This window comes from Mobula hypostoma, chromosome 28 (assembly GCF_963921235.1).
Source record: "Mobula hypostoma chromosome 28, sMobHyp1.1, whole genome shotgun sequence".
Classification (NCBI taxonomy): Eukaryota; Metazoa; Chordata; class Chondrichthyes; order Myliobatiformes; family Myliobatidae; genus Mobula; species Mobula hypostoma.
The window spans coordinates 4,393,356-4,416,943 of record NC_086124.1 but is presented as its reverse complement, the minus strand read 5'-3'; the positions used below and the strand labels follow the sequence as shown (position 1 = coordinate 4,416,943).

Sequence of the window (23,588 nt, the reverse complement as noted above, 5' to 3'; positions counted from 1 at the left end):
TTACCCCAGCCTATCACAGGGCAATTTACAATGACCAACTAACCTATCAACCGGTACGTCTTTGGACTGTGGGAGGAAACCGGAGCACCCGGAAGAAATTGCAAGCGGTGACGGGGTGAATTTACAGACAGTGGCGGGAATTGAACCCAGGTCACCTGTACTGTAAAGTGTTGTGCTAAGCTCTACACTATTGTGCCACCTCAATTTAGAATCAGGGTTTTCAAACCTTTTTTTTAATGCCTTACCGTTAACCAAGGAGTCCGTGAACCTTAGGTTGGGAACCACTGACTTACATGGAAGGAGGAGTTTAAAATCAGAATCAGGTTTAATATCACTGGCGTATGTCATGAAATTTATTGTCTTTGTGGTAGCAGTACAATGCAATACATAATAATAGAAAAACATGAATTACAGTGTGTGTATATATATAATAGTTAAATTAATGAGAAGAGGGGTCTTCAGGCTCCTGTACCTCCTCCCTGATGGTAGTAATGAGAACAGGATGCGTTCTGGGTGTTGAGGGTCCTTAACGATGGACGCTGCCTTTTTGAGGCATTCCCTTCCTTGAAGACGCCCGGACACTACAAAGGCTAGCACCCATGATGGAGCTGACTGGCTTTTCCATGTATCATTCACAAGCGGATGTTGTGAATCTTCACATGTTAAATTCTTCTCTCTTAAGGCAAGAGAATGGAGTGGTGACAATAGAGTCACAGAGCACACGAGCACAGAAACAGGCCCTTCAGCCCATCTAGTTCATGCCAAACTGTTATTCTACCTCATCCCATTGACCCACACCTAGACCAAAGCCCCTCCTCCCTAACCCCCCCCCCCATCCATATATTTCTCCAAACTTCTCTGGACAGGTAGACCTGACCTTCAACTCCGTGGAGCCTACACTTCAGAGTTCAGATTGCAAAGTGGTCGATCGGTTCAACAGAGAATTGGAGATGGCTGAAACAAGAGGTTCTACAGATGTTGGAAATTGGGATCAGCACACAAAATGCTGGAGGAACTCAGCATGCTGGGCCAGCTGGAAAAATGGGCTGAGAAATGGCCGAAGGAATTTAATGCAGACAAGTGCGAGGTGTTGCACTTTGGGAGGACAGACCAGGAGTGATAGGGGGCTGTGGAGTGTGGCAGAACAGAGGGACCAGAATTTGGAAGTGGTGTCACAGGTAGAATGGGTCATAGAGAGAGCTTTTGGCTCATCGGCTTTCATAAGTCAAAATACTGAGTACAGGAGTTCAGGTGTTATGTTAAAGTTGCATAAAACTTTGGTAAAGTCTAACTTAGGAATATTATGTTCAGTTCTGGTCACCCACCTACAGGAAAAATATCAATAAGACTGAAAGAGTACAGAAGAAATTTACAAGAACGTTGCCGAGACTTGAGGACCTGAGTTATTGGGAAAGGTTGAATAGCTTATGACTTCATTCCCTGGAGCGTAGGAGGTTGAGGGGAGATTTCATAGAGGTTTATTAAATTATGAGGCGTGTAGATAGGGTAAATGCAAGCAAGCTTTTTTCCGCTGAGGTTGGGTGAGACGAGAACTAGCGGTCATAAGTTAAGGGTGAAAGGTGAAATATTTAAGGGGGACCTGAGAGAGGATGGCGAGAGTGTGGAACGAGCTGCCAGTGGAAGTGGTGGGGCTCGATGGTGCGAGAAGTTTGGATGGGAGGGGTATGGAGAGCTACGTTCAGGAATGGATGGATGGAACTAGGCAGAATAATGGCTTGCAATGGACTAGATGGGCTGAAGGCCCTGTTTTGCACTGCAGAGCTCTAGAACTCTAAATGCTTGACGCTCATCCTTATTTCATTAACTGGTTCCTAATCAGCGCCCACAGGCAAATATTCTCCCATTTAAAGAGGAATTCTATCCCTCACATGAAATAATAAATCCCAGCTGAGGCACAACTGATCCACTATTTGGGAGGCAGCTGTCCGCGAAAGCTGCCAGGGCCAAAAAAGATAAAGTAAAGTGGCTCGCTATTTGTGAAACTGAAAAAGATCCATAAAAGACAAAAAGAGAAAAATCTGTACCTCCGTGACATTTATCACATTTAAAAGTGCTTTACATTTTCCAATGTTTAAATTATTTAGATTTTACTCCTGAATTATTCTAATTGGTTTCCTAAAGTTTATTTCAATAAGAATAATAAATGTCTACTTAATTAATGAATCAAAAAGGAAATTCTAATTATACAACATAGTCCTAATTATAAACTGCAGAACACAAGTCTGGCTGGGGACAGCAGAAGGGGGAGACATAAATAATCTGCAGGGTATGGTTGAGAAATCCAGGCAGTGCATTCAACACGAGAATGGCTAATACTTGCCACACAGGGTGTCAGTACCTACGGAATGCCAAGCCTCTGCCGATCGGGGTCGCCTATAGATATTGTGCCCTCACTGTCTAGATACGCCAGGCGGGGCAGTACGATATCGAGAGCAAGCTGTCATTCACGTAGGAGACTCTCCCGCTTTGCACAGCTGATAAATCGAAAGAAATGGCAGAGGCAGATACAGTTTGGCACCAAGAGTTGCCAATCAACACTGAATTCAACGTAGGACCATCTTAGGGATCCAGCTCCAGATTTTTCCCTCAGGGCTCACTCCCGAAGCCTTCCCCATGAGTGGGTACAGCCGCAAGACAGGGGAGGTTTGAGATCAGTGTTTTCCCCTCCTAGGTGAGCCGCCAACGACAGCTGACAACCCCCATCTGCCAGAAGCGACTAGTTTTAAGGCACCTTTGCCTTTGCCCCCTCCTCCTCACAGTAGAAACGGTTCCGCCGGGCTTAGTAGCTAAGACACACACACGAGCCGGCCTTGGTTGTCAGAGGCTATTTAAGGTGCGCTGCATTGGGAGTATTTAATAGATAGTGGGAGTTTATCCCCACTAACACCTCCAGATATGACAACCTTAAGTAAACACCTGCAGAATAAGCAGTAGAGTATTGGTATTTTAAAGATCAGCCTTACTTGTCACATCAAAGCAAACGTTGAAATGCAAACACGAGGAAATCTGCAGATGCTGGAATTTCAAGCAACACACATAAAAGTTGCTGGTGAACGCAGCAGGCCAGGCAGCATCTCTAGGAAGAGGTACAGTCGACGTTTCAGGCCGAGACCCTTCATCAGGACTATCTGAAAGAAGAGCTAGTAAGAGATTTGAAAGTGGGAGGGGGAGGGGGAGGGGGAGATCCGAAATGATAGGAGAAGACAGGAGGGGGAGGGATGGAGCCAAGAGCTGGACAGGTGATTGGCAAAAGGGATATGAGAGGATCGTGGGATAGGAGGCCAAGGGAAAAAGAAAAGGGAGAGGGGGAGAAAGCCCAGGGCAAGGGGTATAGTGAGAGGGACAGAGGGAGAAAAAGGAGAGAGAGAAAAAGAATGTGTGTATATAAATAAATAACGGATGGGGTACGAGGGGGAGGAGGGGCATTAGCGGAAGTTTGAGAAATCAATGTTCATGCCATCAGGTTGGAGGCTACCGGACGGAATATAAGGTGTTGTTCCTCCAACCTGGGTGTGGCTTCATCTTTACAGTAGAGGAGGCCGTGGGTAGACATATCAGAATGGGAATGGGACGTGGAATTAAAATGTGTGGCCAAACAGTGAAATGCGTTACTTCACATTAACTACCAACGGAGTTGGAATATGTACGGAGGGCAGCCCACAAGTGTCACCACACTTCCAGAGTCAACAGGGCAATCCACAACTTGCTAACCCAAACCCGTCGAACATAAGACCATGAGATATAGTGGCAGAGTTGGGCCATTGGCCCGTCGAATCTGCTCCATCATTTCATCACGGCTGACTCACTTTCCCTCTCAGTCCCAATCTCCTTACTTTTCCTCGCACTTGTTCATGCCCTGACCAATCAAGAATCTGTCAACCTCTGCCCAAATATACCCATTGACTTGGCCTCCACAGATGCCTAAGGCAAATAATTTCACAGATTCTGGCAAAAGAAATCCCTCCTCATCTCCATTCTAAAAGAACACCCCTCTATTCTGAGGCTGTGTCCTCTGGTCTTAGACTCCCCCACTATGGTAAGCATCCTCTCCTCACCCACTCTATCAAGGCCTTTCAACATTTGATAAGTTTCAATGAGGTCACCCCTCCTTCTTCTGAATTCCAGGGAATACAGGCCCAGAGCCAATAAATGCTCCTCATGTGACAAGACCTTCAATCCTGGAACCAGCTTTGTGAAGCTCCTTTGAACCCTCTCCAATGTCAACACATCCTTTCATAGATAAGAGGCCCAAAGCTGCTCACAATACTCCAAATGAGCCCTCATCAGTACTTTATAAAACCTCCACATTATATCCTTGTTTTTATATTCTACTCATCTTAAAATGAATGCTAACTTTGCATTTGCCTTCCTCTCCACCGACTCAACCTATAAATAAACTTCTAGGGAATCCTGCACAAGGGCCAGGCTAACATAGCAATCGTGTTGGGGAGTCACGTTGCAGCTGTGTAAAACTTTGGTGAGGCCGCACATTTGGATTATTGGGTGCAGTTTTGATCGGTGCATTATAGGAAGGATGTGGAACTTTGAAGAGGGTACAGAAGAGAGTGAGCAGTTTGCAGCCAGGATTAGAGACTGTCAGCCATAAAGAGAGGTTGGGCAAATTTGGATTATTTTCTCTGGAGCTTCGGAAGCTAAGAGTTGACTTGATAGAAGTATACAAAATTATAAGAGTCACAGAGTGGATTGGCAGGGCAAAATGTCCAATACTAGGGGGTAATTATCAGTAATTAGCAATTCTTGGAGTCACAGTATTTAGATTAAAGTCCGTTTGTTTGGTCATTATGTGCCGTGTTGTACGAGGTGTGCAATGGTCAAAGTTTCCAGCCCCCATAATGCAGTGTTGTCAAAATCGAATTATTGACATCACATTCACTGTACGATCGTTCACGTGCCCTGTCGTACGACGTGGGCGATCATGGTCTTTTTGACCATGATTGTTCTTGGCAAATTTTTCTACAGAAATGGTTTACCAATGTCTTTTTCTAGGCAGTGGCTTTACAAGATGGGTGACCCCAGCCATTATCAATACTCTTCAAAGAATGTCTACCAGGACTGGTGATGTGCACCAGCTGCTCGTGCCTATCTAGGAGTCTCTTAAATGTCGTTAATGTACCTGCCTGTACCACAACCACTGACAGCACGTTCCACACACCTACCACTCCGTGTAAAAAACCTACCTGTGACATCCCCCGCTTATACTTTCCTCCAATCACCTTCAAATTATGCCCCCTTGACGCTGCCATTTCCAGCCTGGGTGAGTCTTTCTTCACCACAGTTTGAAATTGACCTCATATGCATTTCCAAGGCTTCGTAAGATGCCGACATAAGAGGGAAGTTATTTTTACACGGAGAGTGGTGGGTGCCAGGGACACACTGTCCTGGTAGCATAACGATAGTTAAGGGACATTTAGCTAGACAGAAGGTCAGGGAATGGAGGAAGGGATAAAGATCGAGTAGAGGTAGACGAGGTTCTAGGCTCTGCAGACCTTCCCAAAAGCTCTCCACCACAATCTCCTCCTTTAAGGCATCCTCTAAAGGCCACCACTCTGACCAACTCTTCGATCGTCTCCTTGCATGGTCTGACGGAGCATCTTCCTTTGATAACGCTGACGTGGAGGACTTAAGCAGTATAAAAAATTTCTACATTCAGCAGCCACTTTATTGGGTACACCTGCTCGTTAATGCAAATATCTAATCAGCCAATCATAGGGCAGCAACTCAATGTATAAAAGCATGCAGACACGGTCAAGAGGTTCAGTTGTTCAGACCAATGCTGACCAAGGTCTTATAAAGCACAGATTACTTTTGGTTTGAAAAAGAGAATTAAGGGGAGAATTGTACACAAACCAAGTAAACAGCTGCAAACAACTCAGTCCTCAAATCCAAAAGGAAAATAGCACAGATGCTGGAAATCTAACGTAAAAGGGAAAATTGCTGTGGAAGTGGAGAGGGAACCAGTGTCTCAGAGAGACCCTTTGAATCAGTGAGTCAAAGGATTACACTGCACACAGGCAGGCTCTTCAGCCCAACTGGTTCTTGCTGACAAAGATACCCATCTAAGCTGTACAACGGACCAAGAGAGCTCCTCGGCGATGTTCGTCCCCCAAAAACTTGATACTAGAGATCCTTTCCAACACCCCACCGTTTATGAATAGAGGGGCCTGGTCGGGAGCTCTTGACTTCCTGAAATCATTTACCGTTTCTTTTGGGTCAATAAAATCCACGTCTTACTTTGGCTAGGTCCTCCCATCAGCAGAAACATCATGGGTGGTGACATTATAAAGGAACATAAACCTGGATGCGAGGCTTGATTTGGCTGCAATGAATTTTGTCATGCAGGAAAATTGATCGGTATTTCTTTGTTTTGTGGCTATCTGTGGGAGGACAAATCTCAGAGTTGGATTCTGTATACATACTTTGATAATACTTAGAATGTTGAAACTAAATTCCAGATTATTGTGGTTTCTGTCCAGTATTTCCATCTGCGGATGAAGCCGTTACGAGTGGTGTACCTCATGCGCCCTCTGCTGTCGAACCACATCAAGCACAATAGCTAAAGTGTGCAGGAAGTGACAAGCCCAAGTCTCAGGGCATCTTCACAGATTAAAGACTAGTTTTATTTGTCGCAGGTTGATATGGACAATCAAAACGTATAGTTTTGCATCATAAATATTCCTTATGAGCTCAGATCAAGCTCACAAACTGCTGCCCATTCATTAGACCATAAGATTAAGGAGCAGAAATCTCTGCTAAAATGGCTACATGTTCGGTCACAGCAGTTTCTATGGGGTGAACAAAAGGTACTACTGTCATATTTAAACTTATTTTTAATGAGCCCAAGATCCTGCTGAAAACTAAGAACTGAAAGTACTGCAGGTCTACCCCATCAGCGAGTTGCTCGTTGGTGGAGAGAATGAAGGAGGCATGCATTGTGCTGGTGCCTGAGTCGAAAGAGGCTTACAGTCTAATAGCGAGTGAGTGACTATCTTGGTCGCTTTTCTAGTGATTGCAGGGCTACTTTGGACATTGTGAACGTGGAATGTCGCAATTTCGATTTACTGATTTACTGGCTGAGAGCGGGAGGGTGGGGGGGGCGTGGATGGTGGGGGAGCTGCGTGATCTCTGTCGTAGCAAGGACTAGGCCTCAAGCGACAGTGTCACCTGTTTACAGCCGCCAGGTGAGAGGCGTCGGAGCTGGTCCACTCCACCGGGGGGCAGTGTGGTGCACCATCCAGGCTGGAGTCGGTGCTGGCCCCCCACTATTCACTCGACACAAGACAAGCACTGTTGTTCTCGTCTGCAGACTTCAACAGCTTTGGCTGGCTTGGAGCTTAGACGCTTTTATTGAGTAGCTGTAGCTTTCTATCTTATACACGCTTTGTGCTGTGTGTGACTGTGTGGTACTGTGTTTTGCACCTTGCTCTCAGAGAAATGCTGTCTTGTTTAGCTGTATTCGTGAATGTTCGTGCATGGTTGAATGATAATTAAACCTGAATTGAATTGAATTGAATTAGGCCATTTGGCCCATCAAGTCTGCTCCACCATTACATCAAGGCTGATCCATTTCCTTCTCAGCCCCAGTCTCCTGCCTTCTCCCCGTGTCCCTTCATATCCTGATTAATAAAGAACATATGAACCTCTACCACAAATATACCCATTGACTTGTCTTCTACAGGCGCCTATGGCAACAAATTCCACAGATTCACCACTCCCCGACTAAGAAATTCCTCCTCATCTCAGTTCTAAATGGACGTCCCTCTATTCTGAGCTGTGCCTAGACTCCACCACCATAGGAAACATCCTCTCCACACCCACTCTATCGAGGCCTTTCAACATCCGATAGGTTTCAACAAGATCTCCCCCCAACCATTCTTTTGAATTCCAGTGAATACTGGCCTAGGTTCTTATATGGTAACTCTTTCAAAGATTCAAGATGCAAAGAGCATTTATTTATTTGTTTGTTCATTTCTTTATGTATGTGTGTATTCATTTATTTATTTACTGAGGTACAGCACAGAATAGGCCCTTCCGGCATTTCGATGCACACCACCCAGTAATCCCCAATTTAAACCTAGCCTAATCATGGGGCAATTTACAATGACCAATTAGCTTACCAACCGGTACGCCTTTGGACTGTGGGAGGAAACTGGAGCACCCGGAGGAAACAAACACAGTCACGTGAAGAACATACAAACTCCTTACAGACAGCGGAGGGAATTGAACCAGGGTTGCTGGTACTGTAAAGCGTTGTGCTAACCCCTACACTACCATGCTACCCCAAAGTACGTACACAGTGTACAACCTTGAGATTTGTCTTCCCCACAGACAGCCTCGAAACAAAGAAACACCATGGAAACGGTTCAAAGGAAAACATCAAACGTCCCCCACTCCACGTGCAAAAATAACTACGTAAACAGCAATAAAAAAACATGAGCAAAAAACACAGAATATAAAAGGCAACACCCACAAATTGCTGGAGGAATGCTGGGAGCATGTATGGAAATGAATAAACAGTTAACATTTCGGACGAACTGAGCCGCGAAGAAGAGACTCGGCACGAAGCATCAACCATCTATTCATTTCCACAGATGCTGCCTGACCTGCTGAGTTCCTCCCGCATTTTTTGCGAGTTGCTCCGGATTTCCAGCGTCTGCAGGATCTCTAGCACAGAATATGAAACGCAAAATCGAAAGAGACCAGACACATTCAGTCCCTTTCATTCCCAAAAGCAGAATGATTATAGAGAATTTGATAGGTTCTATCAAATTTCTATTTATTAACCTGACCATCTTTAGTATGAAGTTTTAATTCTTTGTGCATGATTTTGAAGGCAACTTATCAGGACAAATACAAATGTGGAACATTGTACCACTCCAAATGAAATAAAAAACAACACTGCCAAAAGAAGGATGATAATGTCCATGCCAACTTCCAAGTGGCAATATTGCCCAGCTTGGAGGAGGACATGCTCTGGTGTGCCCTGAAGCTCCCGTCTTTCCCTGAGATGGGATGTGGTTACTATGAACGTGATTCTGATTTGGACTGACGCTGGATGGATGGTGAACAGACAGTGAGCCATTTACTGTCCAATACCAGCCTCTGGCCAGCTGTCATAGAGCTGTAGAGCCTTACTGCACCGACCTTGTATGAGCGAGGACTAGGTCTCAAGCCGTGGTGCGACATCAGAGCTGGGGGTGGGGGGAGGGCTTGGGTCTGTGCTGCCCCCTGGTGTTCGCCCAGCAGAAGACAATCTCTATTGTGGTCAGCTGCAGATTTCTGCGGCTCGAGTCTGGACTTCTTTGCGTGGTTGTATTTTATTTGCTTGCGACCTTGCATGTGCTATGTGTCCTTTGTGCCGTGTGTGACTGTTGGTGCTTTGTTTTGCACCTTGGTCCCGGAGTAACACTGTCTCGTTTGGTTGTATTCATGGGCATTCATGTGCGGCTGAATGACAATTAAAGTTGAATTGAATTGAATTGAAGCAGGCTGTAAACGATGGCCCGTCTCGACCCTGCTAACTGTGTTGTCCAGTGAGCTTCTCCCATTGAGTCATAGAAATGAACAGCACATGAACAGGGCATTTGGCCCCATCTGCTTGTGTTTGGCCTATGGCCCTCTAAACCTCTTCTATCTATGCACTTACTCTAAAAGGTCTTTGAATGTTGCTAATGTTACCACCTCAGCCACTGTTTCCAGCAGGTTATTCCAAATACGTTGTGTGGTACATATCTGATGTCCCTTTTAAATATCTCACGTCTGATTCCAAACCCTCTATCACCAGCTCCATTTGAATTTCTAGACAATCACAACACATACAAAATGCTGGATGAACTTGGCAGGTCAGGCAGCATCCATGGAGGGGAATAAGCGGTCAATCTTTCAGACTGAGACCCTTCATCTGGGTTCAGCCCGAAACATCGACCACGTATTCCCTTCCACAGATGCTGCCTGGCCTGAGTTCCTCCATTTTGTGGGTGTTGCTCTGGATTTCCAGGATCTGCAGAATCTTTTGATGTCCTCTCGGATGGTAATGGTGGGGAGAGAGTGATGGCAATGTTATCGATGTCAAAAGAAGGTAGTTTGATTGTTTCTAATGGGAGATGGTCATTGTCAGGGCATATTCTGGAGTTATAGAATATAACTAATGTTAATTTCAACAGCAGTTGAATGTCAATTCAGATCTGAATGTCAATTGTAGATTGAAATTAAAATGTAGCTCCTGGAGCTGCAGACTGGGGCTGATTGCAAACCAGGAAACACCCACAACCTGAGATGACTACATATACATGAATGTAACAAACATGCCATTTACCTGAGATGACTGCATATGGATGAATGCAATAAATATCCCATTGACCTGAGCTGACTGTATACGCATGAATGCAATAAATATCTCATTGACCTGAGATGTCTGCGTCTGTATTATCATGAATGCAGCTGAGAGATAGTGGTGATTAACATTGATTTTGTGTGTCTGGAGTGTTGATCTGAAGATCTCGGTGTTTGGAAACCATTTGTAACTCAGAGGAAGCATTGTGAATGCATTGTAACTGTAGAATTGCCCTGTTGTTACCTTTGATCTTTAGCAAATAAAAATGTGATGTAATGTTGGATCAGGGAGCCTCCCTCCAGAGTGACTCCAAATACTGTCAGCTTGTGGGTGCCAAATCTTTTAGACTATTAGCCGCGTGTCTCTCCAGAGGCTTTCAGTGACAGTCACAACAGTCATGCCCAGCACTTCTGTGGTGTGCACATTACTTGTTTCCCCATCAACCTCTGCTTGATGTTGTCTAGCTCTTGCTGTGTGTGGGCACGGCTACTTCACGGGACAAGGAGACACAAGTGGAAATGAACATTGTACGTGACCTTGGACAACCCCTCCCGTGACCTCAGAATGGACGGAAGGTCGTTGCAAAAGCAGCTAAGGAGGTTTGAGTCCTGGCTACCACCCTGAAGAACACACACAGCGGTAAAACCATGAAATGACAAAGCCCGGGATCAGAATTAGCCCATTTGGCCCATCAAGTGTGCTCTGCTATTTGATCACAGCTTTTTAAACCAATCCTCTTTGCTTCTTATAGCGTGGAACAGGCCCTTCCAGCACAACAAGCCGCATCACCCAGCAATCCACCTGTTTAACCGCAGCCTAATCACGGGATAATTTACAATGGCCAACTAACCTACTAACCGGTACGTCTCTGGACTGCGGGAGGAAACTGGAGCACCCGGAGCACACCCACACACTCACGGGACAGATGTACGATCTCCTAACAGAGGGGGCTGGAACTGAACTCAGAATTCTGGGACAGCCCGAGCTGTAACAGTGTCACCCCATAAACTTGATCTACGAAGAACAGCTGACCTACTGAACACTCTTTCTCACGGGTCACAGTAATATTCTGTGCCGTGATAAGGAATTAAAGTTAGCTTTATTTGAAAAACGTTATGTTTCTCAGCCAGCTCCAACATGCACACTGAAGTTCAAAGTTCAGAGCAAAGTTTATTATCAAAGTACACTGGTGTCACCATATACCACCCTGAGATTTCATTTTCTTGAACACTAGTCCTTCCTCCGTCGAGGACATCTTCGAAAGGTGATGCCTCAGGAATACGGTATCCATCGTTAAGGGCCCTCACCACCCAGGACACGTCCCCACCCCCGGCCATGTTACTAACAGCAGGGAGGAGACACAGGACCCTGAAAATGCACGCTCGGTTTTTTAGGGAAAGATTCCTTCCCTTTGCCATCAGATTTCTACAGTCCATGAACCCAAAATACTTCACTATTTTGTTCTCTTTTTATACTATTTATTATATTTATTGTCGCCTGTAATAATCTTTAAATGTACTGCATTGTGCTGCTGCCACAAAGCAAAGGAACTTCATGGCATATGTCAGTGAAAATAAAACTGAACATGGAGGACTCCTCCGTAGAGATCGTTAAGAGCACCAAATTTCTTGGTGTTCACCTGGTGGAGAATCTCACCTGGTCCCTCAACACCGGCTCCATAGCCAAGAAAGCCCAGCAGCGTCTCTACTTTCTGCGAAGGCTGAGAGAAGTCCATCTCCCACCCCCATCCTCACCACATTCTACAGAGGTTGTATTGAGAGCATCCTGAGCAGCTGCATCACTGCCTGGTTCAGGAAATTGCACCATCTCGGATCGCAAGACCCTGCAGCGGATAGTGAGGTCAGCTGAGAAGATCATCGGGGTCTCTCTTCCCGCCATCACAGACATTTACACCACACGCTGCATCCGCAAATCAAACAGCATTGTGAAGGACCCCATGCACCCCTCATATAAACTCTTCTCCCTCCTGCCATCTGGCAAAAGGCACCGAAGCATTCGGGCTCTCACGACCAGACTATGTAACAGTTTCTTCCCCCAAGTCATCAGACTCCTCAATACCCAGAGCCTGGCTTGACACCAACCTACTGCCCTCTACTGTGCATATTGTCTTGTTTATTATTTATTGTAAAGCCTGCACTGTTTTGTGCACTTTATGCAGTCCTGGGTAGGTCTATAGTCTAGTGTAGTTTTTGTGTTGTTTTACGTAGTTCAGTGTAGTTTTTGTATTGTTTCATGTAGTACCATGATCTTGAAAAACATTGTCTCGTTTTTACTGTGTACTGTACCAGCAGTTATGGTCGAAATGACAATAAAAAGTGACGACTTGATTCTGAAGTTTAACGACGATCTGCCGCTGTTCCCAGTCTGGCCAACAGGTGGCTCCACGTGTTCAGCTGACTAACGGGCACCCAACAGACCACACATGTCCCGTCAGATTAGATCTTCTCCCGGCTGTTCAACAGCGGGCAATGAGAGCTAACCTTTCCAGTGGCACCATACGCCAGTCACAGGGGGATCAAAAGTGGAGAGAGTGAGCAATTTCAAGATCCTGGGTGTCAGCATCTCTGAGGATCTATCCTGGGCCCAACATATCGATGCTGCCGCAAAGAAGGCACGAGAGCGACTATATTTCATTAGGAGTTTGGGTTGATTCAGTACGTCGCCAAAGGCACTTGCAAATCTTTACAGATGTACTGGGGAGAGCATTCTAACTGGCTGCAACACCGTCTGGTATGGAGGTAAGGGGCAGAGTGCTACTGTACAGGATCAAAGTAAACTGCAAAGAGTTGTAAGATTAGTCCACTCCATCATGGGCACAAGCCTCCATATTATCCACGACATCTTCAAGGAGTAATGCCTCAAAACGGCAGCATCCACTATTAAGGACCCCCATCACCAAGTTTATACCGTCTTCTCTTGGCTACCATCAGGGAGGAGGTACAGGAGCCTGATGACACACACTCAATGATTCAGGAACAGCTTCTTCCCCTCTGCCATCCAATTTCTGAATGGACACTGAACCCACGAACACTACCTCACTACTTGCTTAATTTCTATTTATCCATTATTTAACAAAATTTGCGGCATATGTCGATGAATGGAGACCGGCTGCTGTTCCCAACCTGGCCACCAGATGGCGACATGTGTTCAATGGGCGCCCAGCACACCGCGCACGTCCCATCAGCTCAGCCCTCTCTCCGGGCTGTCCAGCAGCGGGCAAGCCTCCCAGTGTCACCGCTCACCCTGAACTGAAGTTTATAAGGTTACGAGAGGCAGAGATAGCCAGTCAGTATCTTTATCCTCAGTGCCAAAACGTCTACTACTCGAGGGCAGGCTTTTGAAGTGTGAGGGGTAATTTCAAAAGAGATGTACGGGGCAAGTCGTGTTTTTACACAGGGTGGATGGTGCATGCAATATAAGAGAAGATTGCAAGAGGCCCTTAGATGGGAATACGAATGATGGAACAGAGTCTAGTACAATTTGAAAAAATTGCCGAGAGTAGTGGACTCTGGCCAATATATAGCGGGCACATCCCTCCCCACCATCAGTGCAGTGGTAGATAATAGTGTTGTTCCTACTCCATTCAGTTAGCCACACCCACATGGGAGGAGTTCACATACTGTACAAGCAGTATTACACTGGACAACAAATGTTTTGAAAGTGATTCTTCCTCAGAAATGTTTTTTTGTTTATGATAGACGCCTTGAAGACTACTTGCATCACGTAGGAATCTGGAAAAACAAGAAATTAACTTTTATTGAATATAATGCATTTAATTCCATAATGGTGCTGACACTTTGCAATAATTCAACTAAGCTAAAAATGTTTTGTTGATGATTTTTATTTGTACTCAGTGTCTGAGGCTTCTTGCTGAAGTGCCCAACAATAATCAGCCAGCATTGATGGATTCCAGTTGCCCTGATACCGTTTCTCCCTGATCGCAATGTCCTGGTGAAACTTTTCTCCATGCTCGTCACTGACCACACCAAGATTTGCAGGGAAGAAGTCGAAATGGGAATGCAGAAAATGAAGCTATAGTGACATGTTGTGTGGACACATGGCCAAGTGGTTAAGGCATTCGAAGGTCGTGAGTTCGAGCCCCAGCCAAGACAGCGTGTTGTGTCTTTGAGCAAGGCACTTAATCACACATTGCTCTGCGACGACACCGGTGCCAAGCTGTATGGATCCTAATGCCCTTCCCTTGGACAACATCGGTGTCCTGAAGAGGGGAGACTTGCAGCATGGGCAACTGCTGGTCTTCCATACAACCTTGCCCAGGCATGTGCCCTGGAGAGTGAAGACTTTCCAGGCGCAGATCCATGGTCTCGCAAGACTAACGGATGGCTAAGAAGTGACATGTTGCACTTCATGGTTTTGTACGTTTGAAGCATGTTGTCAACCAGCTGCATGTAGTTTGGTGCTCTGTAGCTGGCAAGAAAATTTCACAACATCCTTGAATGCCTTCCATGTGATTTTCTCCTGTCCCACTAGAAGTTATTTGAATTGCCTGTCATTGATGACCCAACAAAAATGCCTTCTTCAACCTTGGCATCAGTTATTCTGACTTGGATTATGAATTGAAATAACAAATATCATTGTTTTTTTAAAATGGTGCATGTAGGGAAATTTCATAGTGATTGTCATGATCACCAGCCCAAAATCCATAAGATACATCTAACAATAAACATGAAGCAAAATATTTATTGTCCAGGTTTATCAATACAGTTCAGTTGAGTATTCTTCATGCTGGTGTCCTGGTGTGCTCTGCACTCTCCCTCAATAATGAAACCAACAATAGTACTATCTATAAGGGATGCTGACTCAAGAAAACAACACCCATCATCAAAGATTTCCTCACCCCCCCCACCTCGTACCTCCAACCCCATGCTACCTCCTCACAGACCCCAGCGGGCAAGAGGTAAAGATGCCTGACAACCAGGAAAGACTGGATGACAACTGCAAAAAGAGTGGTGCCACCTATACCCAACATTGTGTTAAAACTGTTTTGCATCCTGACAGTATGTGTGCCAGTGAACCCCGCTGCCCACAAAGCTTGCAGTCAGGGTCCTCCCTCAGCCCCTAACTGAAATAGTACGCAAGACAGAGAAAGGAGAATCGGCTGAAGTTGTGTACTTAGATTTTCAGACCACACGAGGCTGCTTAACAAGCTACGAGTACAGGAAAGGTACTAGTCCACAGGGGTCTGGGTTGAGACCAATTCTTTTTACATTTCATGTCAATAATTTGGGTGATGGAATTGATGGCTTTGTTGCAAAGTTTGCAACGACATGAAGATAGGTGGAGAGACAGGCAGTTTTGAGGAAGTAGGGAGGTTACAGAAGGACAGACATTAGGAGAATGGGCAAAGAAAAGGCAGATGGAATACAGTGTTGGGAAATGTATAGTCATGCACTTTGATAGAAGAAATGAAAGAGTTGATTATTTTCTAAATGGAGAGAAAATACAAAAAACTGGGGTGCAAGGGGCTTGTGCAGGATTTCCTAAAGGATAATTTGCAAGTTGTGTCTGTGGTGGGGAAGGCAAATGCAATTTCTTTTTTGTACAGATTGAAAAGTCTAGATTTGGACAAGCTCATCGTCCCCTGTCAGTCATTTCAAAGGGACTAGAATATAAAAGCAAGGATGTAATGTTGAAACTTTATAAAGCACTGGTGCGGCCTCATGTGGAGAATTGTGAGCAGATTTGGGCACTTAGAAAGGATGTGCTGAAACTGGACAGGGTTCAAAGGAGGTTCACAAAAACGATTCCAGGATTGAACGGCTTGTCACATGAAGAGTGTTTGATGGCTCTGGGCCTGTATTCACTAGAATTCAGAAGAATGACGGGTGACTCACTGAAACCTATCGAATGGTGAAAGGCCTTGATAGAGTGGACGTGGAGAGGATGTTTCCTGTGCTGGGAGAGTCTAAAACCACAGGACGCAATCTCAGAATAAAGGGATGTCGTTTTAGAACAGAAATGAGGACGAATTCTTTTAGTCAGAGTGGTAAACTTTGACTTGGCCTCCGCCTCCAGTTCCGGCAATAAACTGCACCGATTTCCCATCCTCTGGGTAAAAATGTAGATCTGACAAAGAAATTTGAACCTGATTATTGTTCAAAGTTCTTAAATAAATAAAAAGAAAAAGCAGCAGCAAAAGAAATCCTGAGTTTATTACAAAACTGTTTACGAGGGTGACTGATAAGTTTATTAACTTCAAACTTTCTGCATAATCACTCAAAGAGTTGACCTGCACCTGCACGTAACGAGAGCTGTATAACTCATCTCCGTCTACCTTAGGCCACGAGCTTATCAATCGCCCCTGCTATGGACCACCTGGAGGTCCAAGATGCTCTCATTACATGCACTCTGAGTGATAATGCAGAAGGTTTGAAGTTAATAACTCATCTCCTTCTACCTTAGGCCACAAACTTATCAATCACCCCTGCTGTGGACCACTTCTACAAAGAAGGGACCCGTATGCTCCACGACCACTGGACTATGTGTGTACATGTAGGAGGGGACTATGTTGAAAAATAAATGTGCTAGGTTTTCTAAAATTGACTCCTTCTACCTTAGGCCACGAACTTATCAATCACCCCCCCCACCCCCCGGTACAGTTCAGCGAACGAAGCAGGCACAGTTCTCAGTCCCACGGACAATCTTACCCACACACCGTGGATGTTTCACTACACTTGATGCAATCTTTTTGGGTCAATCTTTTCCAGATGAACCAAAGGCTTGAGCTGCTCCGAAAAGTTCTTCATGTCGTCTGAAACGGCGTCCTGGCCGGGAGGAGCCACCACATTCAGCTCCACCAGGTAGGACAGCGACAGGGGCTCGATGTTCTCCAGGTTGTTGGGCAGCAGGATGCGAAAGACCTTGGACACCAGGATCTTCATGATCCCTTTGCGGAAGATGTGGCCCTTCACCACGAACTCGTGGTCCATCCGGAAGCCCATCTCCGTGAGGAACTCTGTCAGGTTATCCGACGTGGCGATGTCCACGCAGTTGCGCACCAGGGCCGACCTGTTCTTGTCACCGATCTCCGGCTGCCCGAGGTAGCGGAGGAGCCACGGCACGTTAGGCTTGTCCACGGAGCGCCGCGCCCTGAGGATAAACGGGCTTCCCTGCTGGGCTTTCAACAGGAAGACCAGCTCGTGATCGACAAACGTCTCTGGCTCCATGTTGTCACAAAGTCCACGCAGGCGATGGAGAAGGCTTTCCAAGCTCTGGTCCAGCACACTTCCTGCGCAAGAAACAAATGGCTGGACTTAGTGAACGGCCAAAATTCTACACAATGAATTTAAGGTGTGAGTGGCGAGTTCAAAGTAGACATGTGGGGACGAGCTTTATTTTTACATGAGAAACAAACGGCTGGGCTCAGTGAATGTGTGGGGACGAGTTTTATTTTTACATGAGAAACAAACGGCTGGGGTCAGTGAATGTGTGGGGACAAGCTTTATTTTTACATGAGAAACCAACAATTGGGCTCAGTGAATGGCCGAAATTCTACACAATGAATTTAAGGTGTAAGTGGAGAGTTCAAAGCAGATGTGTGGGGACAAGTTTTATTTTTACATGAGAAACAAAGGGTTGGGCTCAGTGAACAGCCGGAATTCTACACAATGAATTTAAGGTGCAAGTGGAGAGTTCAAAGCAGACGTATGGGGACGAGTTTTATTTTTACACAGAGTGCTGGGTGCCTGCAATGCACTGCCTGGGGCACGTGTGCAAAGGCTCTTGGATTAGAACCAGAAGGGTGTTTCATCGCCTGGTGCGGAATTCGAATAAGCAGGAACGCTAAAAGCTGTAGAGAGTAGTGGCTGATGGGTCACAGCCTCATTCCTCCCACCATCGGTAGTATCTACAGGACATATTTCCTCAACAAGGCCACATATATCATCAAAAACACGAGAGGTTCTGCAGGCGCTGGAAATCCAAAGCAACACACACAAGGTGCTGGAGGCAGCATCTGTGGAAATGAATATACAGTCGACATTTCGGACAAAGACACTTCTTCAGGACCCATCATCGAAGAACCCCTCCATCGGGGCCATACTGTGTCCTCACAGTCACCAACAGGCAGGAGTTCCTCCAGCGTTTTGTGTGCGTGCCTCACGTCTATTAATACCGGCCTACACTCAGGGGCCACTTTACCAGCTACACCTGCTCGGTAATGCAAATCTCTAATCAGCCAATTGTGTGTCAGTACCAAGAGGAACAAATAGCAGGGTAATGATGCGTAATCCACATGCACCCATAACAGGTTTCAACCCAAAACGTCGACTGTTTATTCTTCTCCGTAGATGCTGCCTGACCTGCTGAGTTCCTCTACAATTCTGTGTGTGTTGCTCTGGATTTCCAGCAGCTCTTGATGTCATTATTTACACTCCAGTCTCTTCATTAATATTCAGAAAACCCTTTGCACTTCTCCATAGTTGCCAATACAACAACTACCACTTCCTGTTTTCTACTTCTGCCACAGATTTTTCAAGTGCATGGCTTTCCGTCTTGATTTGCAAACCTACTGAATACTGAGAGGCTTAGGTAGAGTGGACAGCGATGGGGAGTCCCTATATTAGTAGAGTCCAGGATCGGAGTGCACAATCCCAGAATAGAAAGATGTCCCTTTAGAACTGAGAGTGTGGGCACGTGGCCAAGTGGCTAAGGCATTGGACTAGCTACCTAAAGGCCGTGAGTTTGAGCCCCAGCCGAGGCAGTGTGTTGTGTCCTTGAGCAAGGCACTTAACCACACATTGCTCTGCGACGACACCGGTGCCAAGCTGTATGGGTCCTAATGCCCTTCCCTTGGACAACATTGGTGTCGTGGAGAGGGGAGACTTGCAGCATGGGCAACTGCTGGTCTTCCATATAACCTTGCCCAGGCCTGCGCCCTGGACAGTGAAGACTTTCCAGGTGCAGATCCATGGTCTCGCAAGACTAACGGATGCCTAAGAAGAAGATAGAACTGAGATGAGAGTGGTGAATCTGTGAAGTTCATTGCCATAGATGGCTGTGAAGACCAGGTCATTGGGTATATTTAAAGCGGGGGTCGATTCTTTGGGTATATTTAAAGCAGAGGTCGATAGGCTCTTGATTAGTAAGAGAAGGCATGAGAATGGAATTGAGAGGGAAAGTAAATCAGCCCCGTGATGGACCAGACTCAATGGGCCAACTGGTGTCATTCTGCTCCAGTGTTCTGTGGACAAAATATTACAATGCTACCTACATAACTATGAGATTTTACAAATACATTTGCAATACAAAATCCCAAAGACACATCAAGTCTGAGACCAGGACAGCATGGCAGCATAGCGGTATGTATAACGCTTTACAGAACCGTAACTGGGGTTGTAACACAAGACCGTAAGATAGAGGAGCAGAGTTGGGCCATTCGGCCCATCGAGTCTGCTCCGCCATTTCATCATGGCTGATCCATTTTCCCTCTCAGCCCCAATCTCCTGTCTTCTCCCCGTATCCCTTCAAGCCCTGCCTAATCAAGAACCTATCAACCTCTGCCTTAAATATACCCAATGACTTGGCCTCCACAGCCATCTATGGCAATGAATTACACAGACTCACCACTCTCTGGATAAGGAAATTCCTCCACATCTCTGTTTAGCAACAATAACATCTCTGTTTCAAAAACAATGAAATAAAATCCCAGTTTCACTTATCACCTGCCACCTTGTGTTTCCTCCTCCCTCCCCCCCCACCTTCTCACTCTAACTTCACTTCCTGTCCAGTCCTGTCCCGTCTCAGCCAGAAACGTCAGCTGTTTACTCTTTTCCAAAGATGCTGCCTGGCCCGCAGATTTTGCACGTGTTGCAATATAATCAGAGGAACCGCTTTCCATACCCTGTAGAATGTACTCCATCATGTTGATGGCTCCACCGATAACTGGCATCACAGTCACAGGAGGGGCCTCCATGCTGAGATGTCTTCAGACAACCTGACTGACATAACAAAAAAACTGCTGTTAACAAGACTGTATTGTGAGGTGGGCCAGGTGAACAGTTAATAGATACTCATTTATATGCATACTCAGATTTAGAGTAAACCACAACCATACACACCAACCTACAGCAATGGGATCTGACCGTACAAATCCATAATTCATTGCAAGTGGCGTCACTGGGCCGTAAAGAGAGCTTTTGGCACATTGGCCTTCAACATTCAAAGTACTGAGTACAGGAGATAGGATGTTATGTTGAAATTGTACAAGATATTGGTGAGGCCTAATTTGGACTACTGTGTGCAGTTTTGATCACCTACCTACAGGAAAGATGTCAATAAGGAAAAAATTTACAAGGAATTTGATGGGACTGGAGGCCCGGAGTTTGAATAGGTTAAGGACTTTTTTGCTTGGAACATAGAAGATCGAGGGGAGGTGTAGATGAGTATAGATACGGTGATTCCTTAAGGTTGTTATAGCCAGGGGTGGTAATAAGGACAAGATCCCACTACCTGTTAAATGCTCCCAATGGCGTGCATCTCAAATAGCCTCTGACAACCAAGTCAGAGCATAGTTACTGAGCCTGGCAGAACAGTTTCCACTGACAGGAGAAGGGGCAAAAGCAGGTCACTGGTGCCTTAAAACCAGTCGCTTCGGGCAGATGGGGCTTGTCAGCCATGGTTGGCAGCTCTTCTAGGGGAAGGAAAACTCTGATCTCAAATCTCGGCTGCCTTGCAGCTACACCCACTCATGGGGAAGGCTTCGGGAGTGAACCCCGAGGGAAAACTCCGCAGCTGGAGTCCCTAAGGCAGTCCTACATGGAGTTCAGTGCTGACAGGCAACTACTGCAATGCTGCTGGTACCAAACTGTATTGGTCTCTTCCATTCCTTTGGGTTCATCAGATGCGTGGAGAGGGAGAGCTTGCTACATGGGCAACAGCTTGCTCTCCATATCGTACTGCCCTGGCTTGTGTATCTAGACAGCTAGGGTGCAATATCCATGGTAACCCTGACTGATGGAGGCCTCACCTCTCCTCATAGATAGGGTAAATGCAACACCATGATCGCTTTGTACTAACATGGAAATTGCTTTCAGAAGCAGAAGAGATTCTACAGATGTTGGAAATCCAGAGCAACACACACAAAATGCTGGAGGAACTCAACAGGTCAGGCAACATCTATGGAAATGAATAACATTTTGGGCCAAGACCCTTCATCAGGACTGAAAAGGAAGAGGGAAGATGTCAGAATAAACACGTGGGAGGAAAGGGAAGGAGGCTAGCTAGAAGGTGATTGGTGGGAAAGGTCAAGGGTTGGAGAAGGAAGAGTCTGACAGGAGAGGAGAGCGGTCCATAGGAGAAAGGGAAGGTGGAGGGGACCCAGGGGGAATCGCGAGGCAGATGAGAAGTAGTAAAAGGTCAGTGTGGCCCCTTTCCCACCCACCTTCTACATAATGAAACACAAACATAAAAATTAGCACAATATTTTTATGCCAACAGTGAGCCCCAGGAGTGGTCTGGGGCTGGTTGGGAGCTGGATTTGATGACGGTAATGTGGTTGCCTTCAAGACCTACAGTATGGAAATGGACCCATCAGTGCAACATATCCTTGCCAACCAAACACCCAATTACACAAATCCCAGTTTGCTCTCCACATAACCCCATCAACTCTTCAGCATTGACGTTAAGTTGAGAGGAAGGAATTGGAAAGGGGATTTAAAGGAGTTTTAAAGCACCACACTGCTGCCACAAACAACAAATTTCATGACATATGTCAGTGATGACAAACCAGATTCTGGGGTCTGAGGAACTCTTGACCCAACCAGCAAAATCCTAATGACTATCTCAGTATAGTAACCCTACGGCGACTACGCAGGGAAATGGGCTCTGTTCTTTTTTTGGTCAAATAGTGCTTCTTCGTGTAAAAAAACTGTCTGTAATTTATGCTCTTCTTGTGAATGCTATTTATCTGGTGCTACATGACTGCGATGCTGCTGCAAGTAAGTTTTTCGTTACATCTGTGCATGTTTACTTGTGCATATGACAATAAACTGGACTTTTACATTTTGATTTACACAGAGGGAGTCTGATGGCTGGAACTCGCAGCCAGAGGTGGTGGTGGAATCAGATGCAATCACTATGTTTAAAAGACATTTAGAGATGCACTGAAATACACTCCTCTCCCTTCTCTTCTTCTCCTCTCCCCCTCCTCTCCTCTCCCCCTCCTCTCCTCTCCCTCCCTCCGCTCTCCTCCGCTCTCTCCCTCCGCCCTCTTATTCTTCACCTCTTCCCTCCTCCTCCTCCTCTTCCCTCCTCCTCCTCCCCTCCCTACTTACACCAGAAAAGCCCCTACCCGGACGGACTCCTCAAACCGACGGTCATGAGTTTCCGGCTGGAAATACCGTCCGGACGAGAGCGCGGGTCCCGAAAGAAGGTTCCGGCTCTCGGGTTATTGAATTGAAATCATTCGGGGCCCCGGGATCCAGCGGCTCGGATCCCGGAGTTTCGGGTCGGGGTCCGGCGGCTCGGATCCCGGAGTTTCGGGTCGGGGTCCGGCGGGTCGGGATCCGGCGGCTCGGATCCCGGAGTTTCGGGTCGGGGTCCGGCGGGTCGGGATCCGGCGGCTCGGATCCCGGAGTCTCGGGTCGGGATCCGGCGGCTCGGATCCCGGAGTCTCGGGTCGGGGTCCGGCGGCTCGGATCCCGGAGTCTCGGGTCGGGGTCCGGCGGCTCGGATCCCGGAGTCTCGGGTCGGGGTCCGGCGGCTCGGATCCCGGAGTCTCGGGTCGGGGTCCGGCGGCTCGGATCCCGGAGTCTCGGGTCGGGGTCCGGCGGCTCGGATCCCGGAGTCTCGGGTCGGGATCCGGCGGCTCGGATCCCGGAGTTTCGGGTCGGGATCCGGCGGCTCGGATCCCGGAGTGTCGGGTCGGGATTTGCGGACCTGTGTCCCCGGCGCCCCTCAGCCTGGGACATGGCTCAATAAGATACCAAAGGCCGGCAGTGTGATAACAGAGCCGGTGTCAAAAGTGGGGTTTGTCCTCAGGACCCCCCCCCCCCCATTTACCTTCAACATGAAGCCGTGGGATCTTCACCCCCCCCACCTCGCCTCTACCCCCACCACCTCAATAATCCCCCCACCCCAGGCACAGCAAGATTCCAAATCAGCCGTGTGATAACGGAGCCGGTGGCAAAGCTGCCGATTCAGAATCAGAACCAGAAATATATATATATATTTAAAA

General features: G+C 46.6%; 1 protein-coding gene and 1 long non-coding RNA gene across 7 annotated transcripts; both read right to left on the bottom strand.

The window, feature by feature from the left end:
• Positions 1 to 575: 575 nt before the first annotated feature.
• On the bottom strand, positions 576 to 5,233 carry LOC134339034 (uncharacterized). Its single transcript, XR_010016336.1, has 3 exons — positions 5,220 to 5,233; positions 2,985 to 3,149; positions 576 to 676 (listed from the first exon to the last, which is right to left on the bottom strand). It is a non-coding gene; the product is annotated as an uncharacterized LOC134339034 (long non-coding RNA).
• A 6,457-nt stretch (positions 5,234 to 11,690) lies between these two features.
• On the bottom strand, positions 11,691 to 23,311 carry med18 (mediator of RNA polymerase II transcription, subunit 18 homolog (yeast)). Of its 6 annotated transcripts, XM_063035422.1 has the most exons (4): positions 22,687 to 22,742; positions 20,255 to 20,352; positions 17,062 to 17,642; positions 11,691 to 14,124 (listed from the first exon to the last, which is right to left on the bottom strand). In XM_063035422.1, the coding sequence occupies exons 2-3, from the start codon at positions 20,325 to 20,327 to the stop codon at positions 17,083 to 17,085; spliced, it is 633 nt and encodes a 210-aa protein (XP_062891492.1). In that variant the 5' UTR covers positions 20,328 to 20,352; positions 22,687 to 22,742; the 3' UTR covers positions 11,691 to 14,124; positions 17,062 to 17,082. The 6 variants fall into 6 exon arrangements, with proteins under 6 accessions (XP_062891492.1, XP_062891495.1, XP_062891493.1 ...); XM_063035425.1 differs by lacking the exons at positions 11,691 to 14,124; positions 22,687 to 22,742 and adding an exon at positions 23,291 to 23,311 and having other exon boundaries at positions 14,243 to 17,642; XM_063035423.1 differs by lacking the exon at positions 11,691 to 14,124 and having other exon boundaries at positions 14,243 to 17,642; positions 22,704 to 22,756.
• Positions 23,312 to 23,588: the final 277 nt, after the last annotated feature.

Coding starts and splice junctions, on each gene's coding strand:
- med18 (XM_063035425.1), bottom strand. CDS start 20,327: ATGGAGGCCCCTCCTGTGACTGTGATGCCAGTTATCGGTGGAGCCATC. Junction 17,643..20,254: donor GATGGAGTACATTCTACAGG/GTATGGAAAGCG, acceptor TTTCTTGCGCAG/GAAGTGTGCTGGACCAGAGC.